This window comes from Pezoporus occidentalis, unplaced genomic scaffold (genome assembly GCF_034315485.1).
Source record: "Pezoporus occidentalis ecotype Australia unplaced genomic scaffold, CSIRO_AGI_Poc_V1 ctg52, whole genome shotgun sequence".
NCBI classification, from domain to species: domain Eukaryota; kingdom Metazoa; phylum Chordata; class Aves; order Psittaciformes; family Psittacidae; genus Pezoporus; species Pezoporus occidentalis.
This window is the reverse complement of record NW_026915858.1, coordinates 2679489-2696259: the sequence shown is the minus strand read 5'-3', so window position 1 is coordinate 2696259 and position 16771 is coordinate 2679489. Positions and strand designations below refer to the sequence as shown.

General features: G+C 34.4%; 1 protein-coding gene across 6 annotated transcripts in view; it reads left to right on the top strand.

The window, feature by feature from the left end:
• RYR2 (ryanodine receptor 2) overlaps window positions 1-16771 on the top strand; it is a 382151-nt gene that overhangs the window by 338779 nt on the left and 26601 nt on the right. For all 6 annotated transcript variants that reach the window (XM_062637382.1, XM_062637380.1, XM_062637379.1 and 3 more), the window contains 5 exons: window positions 8569-8649; window positions 9634-9722; window positions 11270-11398; window positions 12802-12906; window positions 15686-15767. In XM_062637382.1, the coding sequence (XP_062493366.1) occupies window positions 8569-8649; window positions 9634-9722; window positions 11270-11398; window positions 12802-12906; window positions 15686-15767 (486 nt within the window). The remainder of the gene's footprint in view (window positions 1-8568; window positions 8650-9633; window positions 9723-11269; window positions 11399-12801; window positions 12907-15685; window positions 15768-16771) is intronic.

Here is a 16771-nt window from a genome sequence, read left to right as displayed (position 1 = left end):
AAAACAGATTCTAGCTACAAACAGCAGTGCTTATGCATGTAAAATATTTCAGAAATCCCTAACTAGTTTCAGCGTAAGAGTTCCCACCTGATTTCTTAAATTATCTTGGCTGGAATGAAACAGTTTAGTTAAGGCGTAAGTTAAATATCAAAGGCTGATGGAACTGGATCTGCTGTCTGCTGGGAAAACTGTTTCTTTGAAATAATTCTTTTCTGTTTGTCTTCAGAGGAAATATTATGAAATTTTCACTTTACTTTTGACTTAGAATCAGTTTGGCTTTCTATGCTCTGTGTTGTCAATTCACTGTCAATTTCTTTCTTCTGTCTGACAGTAAGTTCTACTGCTCCCTTACTGTGATTGTCTGGAAACATTAGATTCATCTCTATGTGACTTAATAGAGCTACCAAAGCACATTTTCTCCCCTTCAGTATTTTTTATGGTGCATTTTTATATTTCAATCCTACCGTGACCTCGTCTTTTAACATATTTTTATGTTAGAAACAAGGTAAAAAAGCTTGAGTGTATAATCATTATTGTATTTGGGGGTTCATAATTCATATTTGCAATACTGCATATCTCATTGGTTCTTTTGCCTGTAGCTCTTTTATGTGACATATTTCTTGAATATTCAACCACATGTCTCAAATCAAAATTATGAACTTCTAAATTTGACTGAATGACTTCAAGACCGATCATAAACACTGCTTCTCTGAAGGTGCTCCCACAGTTTAAATTGTAGATCGAACCTTGCTAGACTTTTACCAGTAAACAAAATAAAGTGTACCCATGTGGGTAAAATTTGGTCACAAGACTGTGGATTGAACACTGATGCAGGTATTTGGCATGTAAGGTTTTGGCCATTATGTTCGTATTTTACTGACCATTATTCTGCACAATGTTTTTCTCTTTTGGACAACATTTCTACTACTAAATCATTACATTTATTATTTATAATGTTGGATTTTGAAATAGACTGTCAAGATACCAGCTGATATTTCTTTTGACTGCTTCCTCTATTTCTAGAAATGACTGATTATTGCATGCAACTGTAAATAGTTCTTTAAATGCTGCATAATCGACTCTGTGTTGGAGTATCTTTGTGCTTTCTCATTTGAGGGATTTTTTTAATTTTCTGTTTATTTAATATTTCTCTTTTAGTACAGAGCTAATTTTGCCAAACCCAGTGCTAACTATATTTTGTATTTGCTAAAACCAATTTCTCAACTTTTTTTTTCTTTTTTCCCTATTTCTTTTTCTTTGAACTAATTGTCCTGTCCTCCCTTCCTCAGTCATCACTCATGAGCGTGGTAATTATTAAAAACAACTGCCTATTCTTTATTTTTCCTGCTCTTAGATTTGTGTCAGCACTGTACAGCTCCTGAACACCATGAGATTTTTTTGTTCCTGTAAGACTGTTAAACTATCAGGTTGTTGTTATTGTGTATTCCAAAATTCTTGTTTATGTGTCAGCTCTTCCCACTTTGTTCTTCCTCCCTTTCTCAGGATTTGCACAGTGACTAGCTCACTAGATGTAAGAGCAGCAAGCTTTTTAATTTTTTTTTAATTTCTTTTTTATTTCTTTCCATTTTAGTGAGACCAATATTTGCAATGGATGAATGTTAAAAAATATATGTAATTATACATGCACAAAGCCTTGTGCTATTGTCCTCCTGTAGTATTTTTGTTGTGTATTGAAAAGTGGCTTTATCGCTGCATTGACTTGTGCAAGCATAGGAAATCAGTGGTGGATCCAGTGAGGATTTGAGGGTGGTTAGTAAGGAGAGGACCTCCCACTGGCTAGGTTTATCTAATGCAGTCAGGAGTTGATAGAAGTAAGAGGTGGTGCATTCCTTATTTAGAGGAATCAATAATGTTTACAGGTGTTACATGTTAACTTCCTTGCTTCGAAAGTTACTTGATGTGTTAAAGTTCCTATACCTCAGAGGTTCTTTACCTGCCTTGTAGGAGCAGTTGCAATGAGATGTTCCTGTTGCCATGAGAAATTAGAATTTAAAATACAAAATGTATATACCATTCAGCAGAATCAATAAGCTCAAATACAGCAGATGTCATTAGCCAAATATTTGGGAGAGGAATGATCTGGATTTTTGTTTTCTCTGGAAATTTTTTATTTGGCAGATTAACAAAGTACTACATTTAGGATAATGTGCTTTCATTTCCTTTATTCCTGAGGAGCAGCAATTAATACAGTAATCACGCTATGTCAAAGATTTCTTGGTACAAAGGGATAATATTTGCTAGCAGCACTTTTTCTAATGTAATAATATCCAGCTATTGAAAACTCAGGAAACAGAACAAAGCAAAGCCAACCAAAAAAACTATACTTTTCCTTTCAGGGTTACATTATTCTTGACATCATGCTACCTTCATATATATTTTTTGCATCATGAAGCACACCTTTTCGATTCATTGAAAAGTAGTTTACATAAGAATTTAAATTGTACTGGTATTACTACCTGATAGCATTATGAAAGCCTAGCCAGCGTGTACATTGGGAAAGTCTAGTAGTGAACAGTTTTGAAGTATCCTAGATTTTATGGGATACCTGGGATCATGTCTGCTTGCAGTCCTATGAACAACCATCTGTTAATGCTAGAAATGAAGTACTGAAGATGTGGAAATGTTTTCTCCCATTCTTTTTTTCAAGGGAGATATTTACTCTATGAATAATTAATTAATTAATACTCAATTAAAGATCATTTTATTGATTCCAAAGAGAATGATGGGATGCAAAATGTGCGCTGTAGCTTGTTTCTCATGTCAGTCTGAAGCAGAAGCATAATAACAAGTAATTGTCATTAAATGTACAACCTATAAGCCTGAAATTATTCTTGCCAAAGTGAAATTAAAATTACTGTTGACACTTATGGGAATAGGATTAGCTTGTCTGAAGGGCAATACTTGTCTCTGGTCCCATGTCAACTTTGGCTATAGATAGAAAGCCCTGTAATGAGTCAACATGGATGTGAAATTTATTGTTCTGTTGCAACTGTTTCTTTGTGCTGTCCACATCATAAGCTCTTTGTCCTGATATTCCTCTGACTGGTACTACCTTCCCTTTCCAAACCCTGGAACCCCCACTGGTAACAACATTGATGGTTCTTTAGCAAATGTGTTTCTTAACTGTTTTTTGTGATGTATTCAATGTTGTTTCTTCTTTTATGTATTTTGGTTTGATTGTTCTGTTTCCTTTTCAAAAAAGGTGGATTCAAAACCAAAGACATGTAGAAATGCTTATTATCTTGCATTGGTTTTTCATTTTTCCTTTAACGCTCATACATTATGCTATTTCACTGTGAGTTACAAATATCTTGAAAGTGCAATGTTTTTCCCCTTTGGGGAGACTTGTTTAACTTATGAACTAAAAACTAAGCTGTTTACGCTTAGATTATTTTACTTTTTTTTTTTTCTTTTTGTTAGGAAATCTCTACTTTTATTTTTAATCTTTTAACATTGAATCATGGCATTATTTTGATTGCCCATAAATTCTCAGAAGGCTATTTTAATAAAATATAATTTTAGAAGAAAATTGTATCTCACAGTAGGTCTTAAAGGATTTTTTGTGAAACTGAGTGGTACACATGCCGTATAATAAATATCTCTAATGAGGGGTACACATCATGCTATTTTCAACCATTAAAAATGTGAAATCAGTAAATATACTTTTTTCCTTCAGTAGCCTAGTCACACTTAAAGTGGGTGTTTAAATTCTGTGTTGATCCACTGTAGCCTACACTGGAAGGATGCTTTCCACCTTTGTATCACTCTGTTTGAATCTGTGTTTGCATTTAAAAGTATCACTCAGAAAGCAAGAGCTTTTCTTACTTGAATCAGATTATCAAGAAGTCAAAGGCATGTGGCACTCACAATACAATCCAATATAACCCAGGTGAGAGAGCTTCGTTCTTGCTTAACAGCCATCACAAAGGAGCCCTATTCCTTTTTGAAAGCTGAAAGTATCTGTATATTCCTATAATATTTAGCATCAGGCCAATGTTTCAGTGTAGTGATGGAACTCAGATCTTTTCCATTAAAGATTAAAAAAAAAAGATAAAGAATTATTAAACTTGGACACATGCACTTTCAAGGAAAAAACCTCCATATATTTAGTTTCTCATTCAATCTTATTTTAATTTCCTACACAATAGCTCTGTCCCTGTATATCACAAATACAAGCTACTAGCTATGCAAAACTACAGGCTTAAAGCCTTTCTGTGCGCAACCATATTATTTACATAGATCATGAGCAACGGCAGCATTTTACCATCTAAGCCGATACGTGCCAGGATGTATATCATATCAACAGAAATAAAAGAATATGTTTTTTTTGGCAACCTAAGTCATACTGTATGCATTATTTATGTTTCCAAGTACATTATCTATGCAAATTTTTGTGTGTAGTGGCATGATTCTTTGTGTACAGCAGCAAAGGTTGTCCTGTTAGATTTTATAGAAATAACTGGATCTGCACTTCAGTTCTGTAGTTGCCAGTTAGACACCTCTTGCTTTCAGTAACGTCTGAAAATTCAAATTCTTGTCAATACCAACACTGGTTTTAGTCAGATTTTGATCAGCTATAGAAATTGAAAACCAGAATTATTTTGAATCTTAGTGTGGCCACGCTGTTTGAAAGTGTTTTTTTTTTCTTCTTCATTTTGGGATACATAAAAATATTTCTGAAAGGAAATGGTGTTTCAACTTATGTGAAATGATGTACCTAAGCACCTTCAATATCACAGAATTTTGTAATAACTTGTATTCATTTTGTGATATTGTTTCAGTGGAACTAATTAAAAATAGTTATTAAAATTTAAATTTATTTTATAAGAATTCCTAAATTCCAGTGCATGTACTAAAAGTTGGAAAATCAATTAATAAATTAAACTGTATAGCCATTTTAATTGAGACTTGTTTTCCTTCTTGTTTCGAAAAGTCTTACTTGATAGAGGGCAAGAGAAACAGGTGGAAAAAAATACTGATCTGTAACTTAATTATAACATTATAGAATAGTTAGGGTTGGAAAGGACCTTAAGATCATCCAGTTCCCGCCCCCCTGCCATGAGTAGGGATGCCTCACGCTAGACCACGTAGCCCAAGGCCTTGTCCAACCTGGCCTTGAACACTGCCAGGGATGGAGCATTCACAACCTCCCTGCGCAACCCATTCCAGTGCCTCACCACTCGCAGTAAAGAACTTCTTCCTGATGTCCAACCCGAATTTCCCGTTTTAAGCTTAAACTCATTACCCCTTGTCCTATTGCTACGGTCTCTGATGAAGAGTCCCTCTCCAGCATCCTTATAGGCCCCCTTCAGATACTGGAAGGCTGCTATGAGGTCTCCACGCAGCCTTCTCTTCTCCAGGCTGAACAGCCCCAACTTCCTCAGCCTCTTTTCATACAGGAGGTGCTCCAGTCCCCTGATCATCCTCGTGGCCCTCCTCTGGACTTGTTCCAACAGTTCCATGTCCTTTTTATGTTGAGGACACCAGAAATGCACACAGTACTCTAAATGAGGTCTCGTGAGAGCAGAGGGGCAGGATCACCTCCTTTGATCTGCTGGTCATACTTCCTTCACAAATGGCTTTCATTCAGTGATATCTTGATATGCAAGAAATACATGGTTGGACCCCTTATGGGCTTGACTTTTCTCAGTGGTAATACATCAGCAATTTCCCTTGAGTTGTTTTTTAAAATCACTGCCATCTCAGCAATCAGGCTACACACATTCCATGTGTGAAGGTACAGGCTTCACCAAATATTTGGCATCCTGTGATGCTTATTATTGCAAAATATAAATATTCACCTCGATCAACAATGCATGTAACTTTAAAGTGTAACTTTAAGCATGACAGGAGTTCAGTTAAATTAGAAAAAAACAAACAACCCATGACTAATCTTGCAGAATATTCTGTACTCTGGCCTCCAGCCAGCAACATATAAAAGTGTCTTTCAAGGCTGAACTTCAAAGTAGTGCTGAATAATATAGTTTTAAGTGCACAGGCACCTTTTGATTTTACTTTCTTGCTGCCTTGGGCATATATAGTACATGTAAATTAATCAGCACTGACAGAAACAGGAATTTATTTTTCAGTGTTTAATTAGCTGAAAGCTTTTTCGGTCTTCTGTGGCTGAGAAAGTTATAACTTGTATTTATGTTTGGGACAGAGAAAAGTGTCATGGAATGTCCTTTATAGTATTTGATTCTGGGAGAAAGAATTGCATATTGTTTGCCACTACCCTAAGTACACATCTGAAATTAGGACAGAGAGCACTATATCTTTCTCCATGTTACAAGAAACTGTGTTGACATATGCTTTGGTGATATGTGCTCTTAATACCAAACATTATGCCTTGATGGCACAGGAAAGAGTGAAATTATGTACTTTTAAAGTATTCATGTTAATTTTAAAAATGTTTTTTCTTCCCAATCCTACCATTGTACTGAAGATGCTTGCTTCGAAATTCACAAGCTGTGGATTGATAAATCCATTATCTTGAACATGCAAACGTTCATGACTCTTATGTAAAGTTAAACTTCTAATCATGTTCATGTGTGTATATATAAAATATATATATATATTTTCCAAATTGTTTGAAATTGTTTATAATTCAGCTGTGTCATGGTTTAACCCCAGCCAGCAACTAAGCTCACTCATGGGATAGGGAAGAGAATCAAAAGGGTAAAAGTGAGACAACTTGTGGGTTGAGAAAAACACCGTTTAATAGATAAAGCAAAATACATGTATGCAAGTAAAACAAACCAAGGAATTCATTCACCACTTCCCATTGCCAGGCAGATGTTCAGCCATCTCCAGGGGAACAGGGCTCTGTCACACATGACAGACACTTGGGAAGATAAATGCCATCACTCCAAATGTCCCCCACTTCCTCCTTCTTCCCCCAGTTTTGTATGCTGAGCATGACACCATATGGTATGCGATCCCTTGGGTCGTTTGGGGTCAGCTGTCCCGGTGGTGTCCCCACTCAGCTTCTCATACACCCCAAGCCCACTCACTGATGAAGTCTTGTGAGGAGCAGAAAAGGTCTTGACTCCATGTAAGCACTGCTCAGCCCTAACAAAAACATCCTTGTGTTATCAACACTGTTTTCAGCACAAATCCAAAACATAGGAACTTGGCTGCTATGAAGAAGGTTAACTGTACCCCAGCCAAAAAGATTGCAAGCTGCAATAATGTAATTGTAATAACATAATAATTTATAAATGTATACATTACAATTAGTTCTCCACCAGTATAACAGTATTCCAGTAATTAATGTTACCATCATTGTCTAAGACTTCCTTTTTTTAAACTTTATGTTGTAATTAATTTACTCTTCTGATTTTCTTTGGTTCGCACATTAAAACTATTGTCTTTGTAGACACGGGATTTACAAGTTCAGATAAAGCCTAGAGTATCTTCTCATTTATAAAATATTCCAAAACCTTTTGTAGTTTGCTTACATTTTTATCTTCTTTCCTTCTGTTATCTACAAATAGCACTTGGCCACATATTCAAATGATATATATTCTTAAAAAGTTTTTTTATGGCTTCCATTTTTGTTGCCATACACATTCCGAATACTTTTTCAAAGTCCTAAATGGGAATTTCCTTATTTTCAATGGGTGGTTTTCATTGCTTTGAGCACTTGTGTTGTTGACCTTCTGTGTTGTGTTATTAGCTGTTCTACATTTTCCTAGGTTGTGAATGTTTGTCTGGGTGAATGGTTGTTTCTTCTCTTCACATGTGAGTTTACAGTTAACTGTATGCATTGGAGCAAGTGAAATAACAGTGGGCTAATTGAGAAGTTTTAGTACACTGTTTACTGTGAAGAATCAAAATTATTTGAAGCTTTATACATTTGCATATGAGCTGTTTGCCAAAAAAACAGACTGAAGAGCCTAATCAGATAAATCACATTCACATTTGTTCTAGTTCATCATAAGTTCGTTAGTTTATTTTGTCAGGCAAGACAAATGCCCAACATCCATTTTGTGTCAGCAGCAGACAGGTACTGAATCCTCAAATATTTCAGCTCAGATGATTCTTGAGAATAGATACATAGAGCTGTAAATTCTAGAGTACTTTAAAATCTAATAGTTATTTGAGAAATAATTTTCTTTACTGTTTGATTAAATCTCTTTATGTACTTTTAAAGTACCATGTTTTGTTGTGAATGGGAATCATATTAATCCAATTCTAACCTGTGTATGTAATGCAGCATTCATGCCCAGCAAAGTCAAACAAGAATGTAAACTGGATTATTTGTGAAATGCTGCCAAGCTCATGCTGCCATATTTATAAATCAGAAGTTAAGTTTGGAGTTTGGGTTTTTTTCATTTGTTTTTTTGTTTGGTTGTTTGTTGTTTTTTTTCTTAACCGAATAACTATCTGCAAAGCACAGGTGTTTGTGCTTCAGATAGATTGGTAGTTACACATTCTCTCACCCCTTCTCTCTTTCTGAAAATTAAATATGGAGATTTTCTTCAGGGGCTGTGGGGTGTTACTTGGCAGCCTGAAATAATCTGCTTCCATCTGGCCTTTCTACAGGAGAAAAGGTGATGCAGGATGATGAGTTCACATGTGATCTCTTCCGCTTCCTCCAGTTGCTTTGTGAAGGACATAATTCAGGTTTGTGGGCAGGCTGCCAGTCAGCTAAACCAAGGTGATGGTAACTAAAGATAAAAGCTCTTCACTGCTGAAGGTTTGGTAGCATTCATAAAATACTATGAAAGGCAGGGTAGCTGCCTTTATGCGCAATTAAATTGTCTTTTATTTTCGATCAGCTTTAATTTTGTAGAAAAGATAATGGTTTCCAAAAGAATAAGTTTTGTATCCTGACCTACTAGGAAATATAAACTTATATAGGAAAATGTACATGGCTTGTAACTTTTAGACAGTGAAGATTCAGAGGAAGAATGTAATGGGAAGATATGTCTACTGTTATTCTGCATTTGTATACTTCCTGGTGTGTGTTATAAGGCACAAATGTCAGATGGAATTGTATGTGGAATTACACCACCATACACAATACCTTTCTTGAAGAAACAGCATCTATTTTTAACATGCCGGAACAAATTAATAAATTATACTAAATGTATTTTTATTATTAAGTACATTTTCCTGTGTTCTATGTGTCATTATTAGGGAAGAAAACGAAAAAAAAAAGAGAAAAAGAAATTACTATTGTTTTTTTTTGCCATTAGGCATATTTGTGACTTTGTAATCAGGAATTGTATAATTATGTAATTAAACTTGCTTTTGCTTTACAAAATATATACTATGTGTAATTATGTTGATATTGATGGAGAGGTACATTTACATCCAGAGATGTAAATAAAATAAATCAGAAATGTGATGAAAATAAGACTAAGTTAAAATTCTACAGATGAAAGAGATAATCAAGCTTCTAGCTTCAATATTTCACTGATATGTGATCTCTGCAAAAAAATGCTAAACCTCTTAAAACTTAAAAAAAAAAAAAAAGGCTTAATAAAATAATCCGTTCCTTTATATTTCTTAGATCATGTTAAATTAGAATTAATTTGCAGGAATAGTTTTGTATGTCTTTAACACTTAAATAATTTTAAATTAAAATTTTATTTGAATTTTTAGATTTTCAGAATTACCTGAGAACTCAGACTGGTAACAACACAACTGTCAATATTATCATTTCCACTGTGGATTACTTATTAAGAGTTCAGGTAGGTTAACTTGCACACTAGTTAAGTAGCTAACAGTAATGACTTGCGTCTATACAGTATTTGCCTTTTTTAAAAAGTACTTATTTTGATCATAAGGCAGAAGTTTGTATATGGTAATTCCAAATTACATAATTTCTCTGGAATTTTCTGCAGCTATTCATGTTTACAGCAAAATCAAACTTCATCCTTATCACAAAATGTTCTGTTTTATTAGAGGAGCACGTTTATTTGTCGTAACGTTTATTCTGGTGACTGTAGCCCATCTTGATGTGAAAGACTGTAAATCTCTACTGGTTACAGTTCTTGAAGAGTTGTTTTTTACTGTCAGAGTCAAAGGTGGAAAAAGTGAAAAGGTGAGATTTATTGCAGCTATTATATGCAAGAATGCAATGGAGAGCAGGGGGAAGGTAGATGCTAAGCGTATCAGTGAATACTGTTAGCCAGTTGGTGACAGACTGCCTGTGGCTGAAAAATGTTTCTAATTGTTCAAGTTAAGCTTCAGCCAGCTGCTTTTTCATCCGTGTTCTATTTCGCTCTGAACACTGGGCTGCTGTATGGATAGTCATGGGATGGCATGGAGTGAAGGATAAGTACAGTGCATTATTTTCTAATAAGGGGGGGGGGGGGAAGGGGAACAGAAAAAAACAAAGCAGAGGGCTAGATTAAAAAACCTTTAACCTTCTGATTTGAATTTTCTCCCTATCTTTAAATATGAACTCATTACATTGTCACAAGTCAGTAGAAAGTAATGTAAAAGGATCTAATTTGTTTCTAGATTGGAGCATGTGAAAGGCACAAAATCATATTTTGTGATAAAAGTTAATATTTTTTAACTATTAGTCTCATCTTTCTGAAAATCACTGTGCATCATAGTATGCATTGTTGTGGTTTTGTAGTTTACCTAGTTAAGTTTTCCCTTTAGCCATTTGTTTATTTAGTCTGAGAATTCCAGGCTTTGAAAATTGGTAGGTTTAAGTTGCTGCTTTTTATCAGTGCTGCTTTTTATCCTTATGCATTTTGTAGAAGATTTAGGGACAATATAGTTATTTTCATTCAGTTGCTTACTTTGTTGAAATTTTAATAAGCTCACTTTGTGGGAAGATGTGAAGAGAAATCATGCACAAAAAGCAGCATGTGCTACCACTATTGACTAGGTGTCAAGTGCAGAGTATAAAGAAAGATTGTTTAATGAGCAGCATACAGCATGCAACATGGCAGTACTATTGAGTACTCCTTTTCAGAATGCAGGTGATTTCATTTCTAAGAGCAGATAACAACAGATTGATTTTTTTTTTTTTTTTTAATGTTTGCTGTGGGGCTTTTTAATTATTTAGTTGGTTTATTTGATTTCCCATTGATTCCCCTGAGATGAAACTGTAATTCATGAAGTAAGACTTGACAGTTGTTGGGGGACATTTAAACGCTTTATAAGCTAAATACATTTTAGAGCTAGAACGCTATCTAATGTTATTTTTCTTAGCTTAATGAATAACATTTTCTTAGCTTAATGATTATATAATCTCTGTGCTTCTCACGATCGTTTTTAGGAATCCATTAGTGATTTTTATTGGTACTATTCTGGGAAGGATGTTATTGATGAGCAAGGACAACGAAATTTTTCCAAAGCCATCCAGGTTGCAAAACAAGTTTTCAATACTCTGACAGAGTATATCCAGGTAAATTAGATTCATTGGAATTTTACTTATTCAAAAGAAAATTAATCATACTTTTGGCTTGAAGATGTAATGTAGCTATATATAACACAGAAACATAATATAGATGCATGTGTGCTTCAAAATAATTTTATTACACAGAAAGTGAAGTTAGTGAAGTTTGGAATATAGCTGTCACTACTCTTTTGGAATCCTAGCAATTTAATCAGATTTAGTGTTATTAGTAAATAATCATCTTTTTGTTGTATGCAAGACAATACAGTTTACTTGTTTTGTTTTAATTTGGCCTAAACTGCAGTAGCATTACCCACTTTAAAATCTTCACTTTTAGTCCATCGGGGACCTAAAGTCAATAGAAAACATAATTGCTATTTAGTCAACAGAACATTATAATTGTAGTCTCTCTCAGGAATAAGGCTGTTATAAGGCATTAGTGCTGTGTTTGAAATAACAAAATCACACATTACATTTGAGGATCAGAGAGATGTACATGAGGTAGACCCCGTAATAAATAAGATTGGCATCATTCTGTGAATATATCAGTATCGCAGTTCTTCCAGGACATCTTAGGAAGTCAGTATAATTTAATACTTAATTTGTTCTTCATATAAATCAGTCAACAATATTACGGTCTGTTTCTCCAAAAAATAAACAGGTTAGAGAGAATCTCAGTAGGCTATTAGGTGTCTATTATACTGTTTTCATTCAAATGAAGATCATTATTATGAAAATAGTACTTTATAATTCATGAGGACAAAAGGGAGGATGGGAAGGAATAGGACTGAATAAATACAAGTAGAGGCAGTTTATATGTAGCACATACATGTATTTGGTGTGCATGTTTGAGAACTGACAAGTAGTGGTGTTAGCTGATAAAGATTATCCTTTGAGGCTTCAAAAGTTTTTGTATTCCTTATTTTCAGAACTTAGAATTTTTGGAAGAATATTCCTTAGCACTGTTGTCTACAACAGCTAGAATATATTGGAGAAAAAAATTAGAAATCTGATTCTCTAATAACTTATGCCAATTTTGCATTAACCTTCTGTAAAGTTATTCCTGATTTACAGAATACATAAGGAAGAACCAGCTTGAAGATCTCTATCCCTTTAGCATTTGTAGTTTAAAGCTGCAAACAGATACACTTTCTGTGGTTCTGAATTAGTAAATTGGATCTTGGCTAAAACAGAGTCAGAATGGTTATTATGATATTATGAATAGAGAATGTTTACAGTCAGTGGTATTATTAAATAGATAATTCTATATCTGATAAATTTTTCATAGCGGTTTTGAAAGGACAGACCTGAGCTATGCACTGCTTGTGTATATTCCTTACTGTTTTTGTTGAGTTTCTTGCAAATAAATTCTGCTTTTTTTTTTTTTTTTTTTTTGCTTCCCCTAACAATAGGGCCCATGTACTGGGAATCAACAAAGTCTGGCACACAGCAGGCTATGGGATGCTGTAGTTGGTTTTCTTCATGTGTTTGCCCACATGCAGATGAAGCTATCTCAGGTATCTTTCTGGTTTACATTTTCCATTTTAAGTTACTAATATATTTATAAAAGATAAGCAGACTCGTTAATATGTTTGAGTCATTAATAACAACAGATAATAGGGGGATATATGAGGAAAAATAAAAAACAGAGGTGATAAAATACAATATTGTTGAGTGAGCAAATTACAAAATTGTAGGGGGTACGAATAACAGGCCTATAATTGGATTACTGGCCAAAGGCACAAAGCTGATTAGTTCAAGCGGCAAATGAAGCATATCACCAATATTCAGGAAAAACTATCATTTTCTGTTTTTCATACCAAAGTTCTGTCACAGTGTTTTCTGCAGTTTTGCGTGAGCCTTGTACGCAGGACCTGTCTTCATGGATGTGTTCTGCATTGACCCCTAGTTCATCCTTAGTGAACTCTAGTTCAAACCATGTCTGCATCTAAGCCTTTTCTACTCTTTGCAGAAAAAGAGAATAATGAGGCCTTAGACTGGCTGTATTGCTTTTGTATGTGAGTGCTCATTTAATAATCAATAGAAATAGTGTAGGGGACTAGCACAGATAGCTCTTTAGAGGATTAAAATTAGGTGAGAAGAATCCTATCTTTAAGCAGTGCATTTTTCAAGTTCTTATGTTTTCAAAGAATTACACATCTTAACTGAATGTAGTATTCTAAATTTTTTACATAATTTCACATTCTCAGAGAAAAGTGTCATAAGCTTGTAAAGGTTTTAGTTATTTTTTAAGGAGTAGAACTCTGAAGTCTCTGAGGTTTTTAGGTTTCATTATTTGGCTACAATTGTATCCATATAAGTGCCCTTTGCATAAATTAAAGTGGTCTTGCTCAAATGATTCTGTCCTGCTCTTGGGACTGCATGGCTGAAAGTAGGCCAGTTGCTTTGATTTATAGACTTTGTGCTACAGATACACTTCTCATTCTTTACAGCTAAATAAAGGTCTTCTTCCAGGAAATGGCATCACAGTGAGATCTGATTTTCAAGAGTGATACATTGAATTTCTCCTGCAGTGTATTTCTAAGTGCCTGTAGACGTTTTTCTGCTTTTGGTACATCTTTGTTATTTTCAGAATTGAAAAAATAGCAAATGTTAGGGTAGGCCACAGTGGTACTATTGTGCTCTCTTCCTGTATCACAAGCAACATGGAAATTGGTATCCAAGTATTTAATGACAGTGAGTCAAATACATGGTAGCTCTGTGTTGACTGAGAAATATGTGACTATTCGCAAGATTTGTTTTTACAGTAATTCAAAGTTTATAGTCATAGCTGTGCCCAGAGTGGCTTCATAGCATCTTTTGATTACTGCATCTAGAGTATAATGATGCTTATCCTGCCACTTCAGAGAAAGCCAAGGAGCTTTGCACAACAACATCCATTGTAGCGTACGGAGTTAATCATACTGTTCTGCGGGATGACAGAAACATAGTCCACTTCAAATGTATGATAAACAGTGGTGGGAAAGACCAGAATAGACATGGACTCTTTTGGTCATTTGTAATTTATTGCAAGAATATATCAATAAGCTTTTCAGATTTTATTGAAATACCATTTTTCAAAAGTGTAGGGTGTGGCTAAATAAGGAATTGCCATATGGGTTTTTTCTGTAAGAGGGGCTATCTAGGCTAAATACTTGGGTTTTGTTTTACACAGGGAGTTTCTAGAGCACTTCTGGAGAGTATTTGAAACAAGATTTAAAAAGGAACAAAGCTAAATCACTGCTTTGTTTAGGTTTTTTTGTTTGTTTGTGGTTTTTTTGTTGTTGGTTAGTGTTCTGTTTGTTGGTTTTGTTTTGGTTTTTCTTGTTTTCCCTCTCTAGTCTTTTCCAAGGAAGCAACAAGGCGATACTGCTAATGCTTCTTAAGAATTCTCTGTAAAGTGGAAAATGAAAGTAAAATTTTCAATTTAAATGAATAAAGATCCTCCAGGTTGTAAGGAACTGTTAAAGAAAGAAGATACATAATGAAAGCTTACAAGACAAATCAATTGCAAATCATTATTTCCAGATTGTACTGTTTTCAGTCCAAGCTCCTAATTGCCATAGAGTGCCTTTAGTTTGCTGTACTAGTCACCAAAGTCCAGCAATGCTAAGTATGCGTTATCAGCGTCATGATGCAGCCATGTATCACAGGGGAAGAAATTAAGTAGTTGAATAAATCTATCCAGATAGATTCCAGGTTGAAATCATTGGCAAGGGGAATAGTAAAATTGATAAGCTCAACGAGATAAAAGAAAGATAAAGGAAATAATATAATGTCTATTTAAGGAAATACTAATGGAAGGTTATTAGTAAATATGCTGATTTTTATTTCATTTTTCTTCCAAAGTAGTTCACTGGTCTATAATAGAATTGCTCACTTTGAATCATGTTATGCTTTGAGCTCTATGTGCTGTTGCCATTGTTTTTACATTTCATAGTTGTAAACTTGATTACACCTACAGTGATGATGTTTAAGCTGACATGAAACATTACAGAGGCATCATCTGGGAGCTTGACATATGCAGTTACTGCTTTAAATTTTTTCATCACCTGCAGTTTTCACTTTTTCTTTATTGAATGACTCTCTTCTAAACAGCTGGTCATGTAAATATCTGATCCTGTAAATGTACTGTAAGGAATCAAGCAATTAAATATATTTTCACTGTATTACCAGCTTTGGCATCACTAGCTTAATTTCTGTGCCTCATTTTTACAGGTGAAATATGCATGCACATATATAAATGTCAAAGAAGTGAATAGGTATCTCATTTTATATATTGTGTTCATTATTTAGGATTCCAGTCAAATTGAATTGCTAAAGGAATTAATGGATCTTCAGAAGGATATGGTTGTCATGTTGCTGTCTATGCTGGAAGGTAGTTAAAATTTAATCTGAAATCCTCTTTAGAAGTTATTCAAGCAAAGTTTTTAGCTTTGTGATTTTCTTTATGTGACAGATAATGCTCTATCTTCCTTTTTAATTTTTATGTCTCAATTGTGAGAAGAGTTGTTAGGTCTTAAAGTGATTGGGAGATTTATATAGTGTAGTTGATACAGTTTACATTAATTCTGAGTGCCAGAACTGTTTAAAATCCAGCCCTGGCCAAAATTTTACTTTGTTTCCATTAACTGTCTTCTCTTTTGGCTTAGGTGAAAAGTTCTTTTTTACTATTGAAGTTGGAATTCTGAGTTCTAGGAACTGAACCGTTTATTGATCATTTTGTTAACACCTTTACTATATTGCATTTATTTTCATAGTGATTTTAGCCATAAAGTACAGACTTTGATTTGTCTAGTGACAAAGTTCAAGGTCCTTTATAGGTAATACACAAAATTATGATTCCCCAGAGAATGTGATTACTGTCAAGAAATACTACTCTTTCTTTAGCTCCTTTATGGTACTGTATTACTGTTTCCAATACTAGAATAACCAGACATACATATAGGTGATCCAGAGATCTGTTTTGCTTCTTACATGTATCCTATCACATATATTTTCTTGAGAGAACTTAAAAGGGCAGGAAATGGAGTAGATTGAAATGTAGCATGCATCGCTACTGCTTTTCTCCTGGAAGGTCATGGAGAAGCAAATTAAATTCTTAGTGTTTTAGGCTGTGCTTCACCAGCAGCCTACAGAGCTACTCATCCTAAAAAATATGACACTCTGTCAATGCTGCACTACAGTAAAATTCACACTATGCTCCCTCATGTTTAGTACTATATTAAATGTAATGGATGACTCTGTGTAAGGCTTGTTAGTTTTTCCTTTCCTTAATGGCTAATATTATTCACTTACGTTTTTTCCATGTTTTAGGGTAGTGCTGTTAGTAAGAGATTTCTGATTTTATTGCTAGCTTTCTCATGTGTGTTAGCCAGTAGT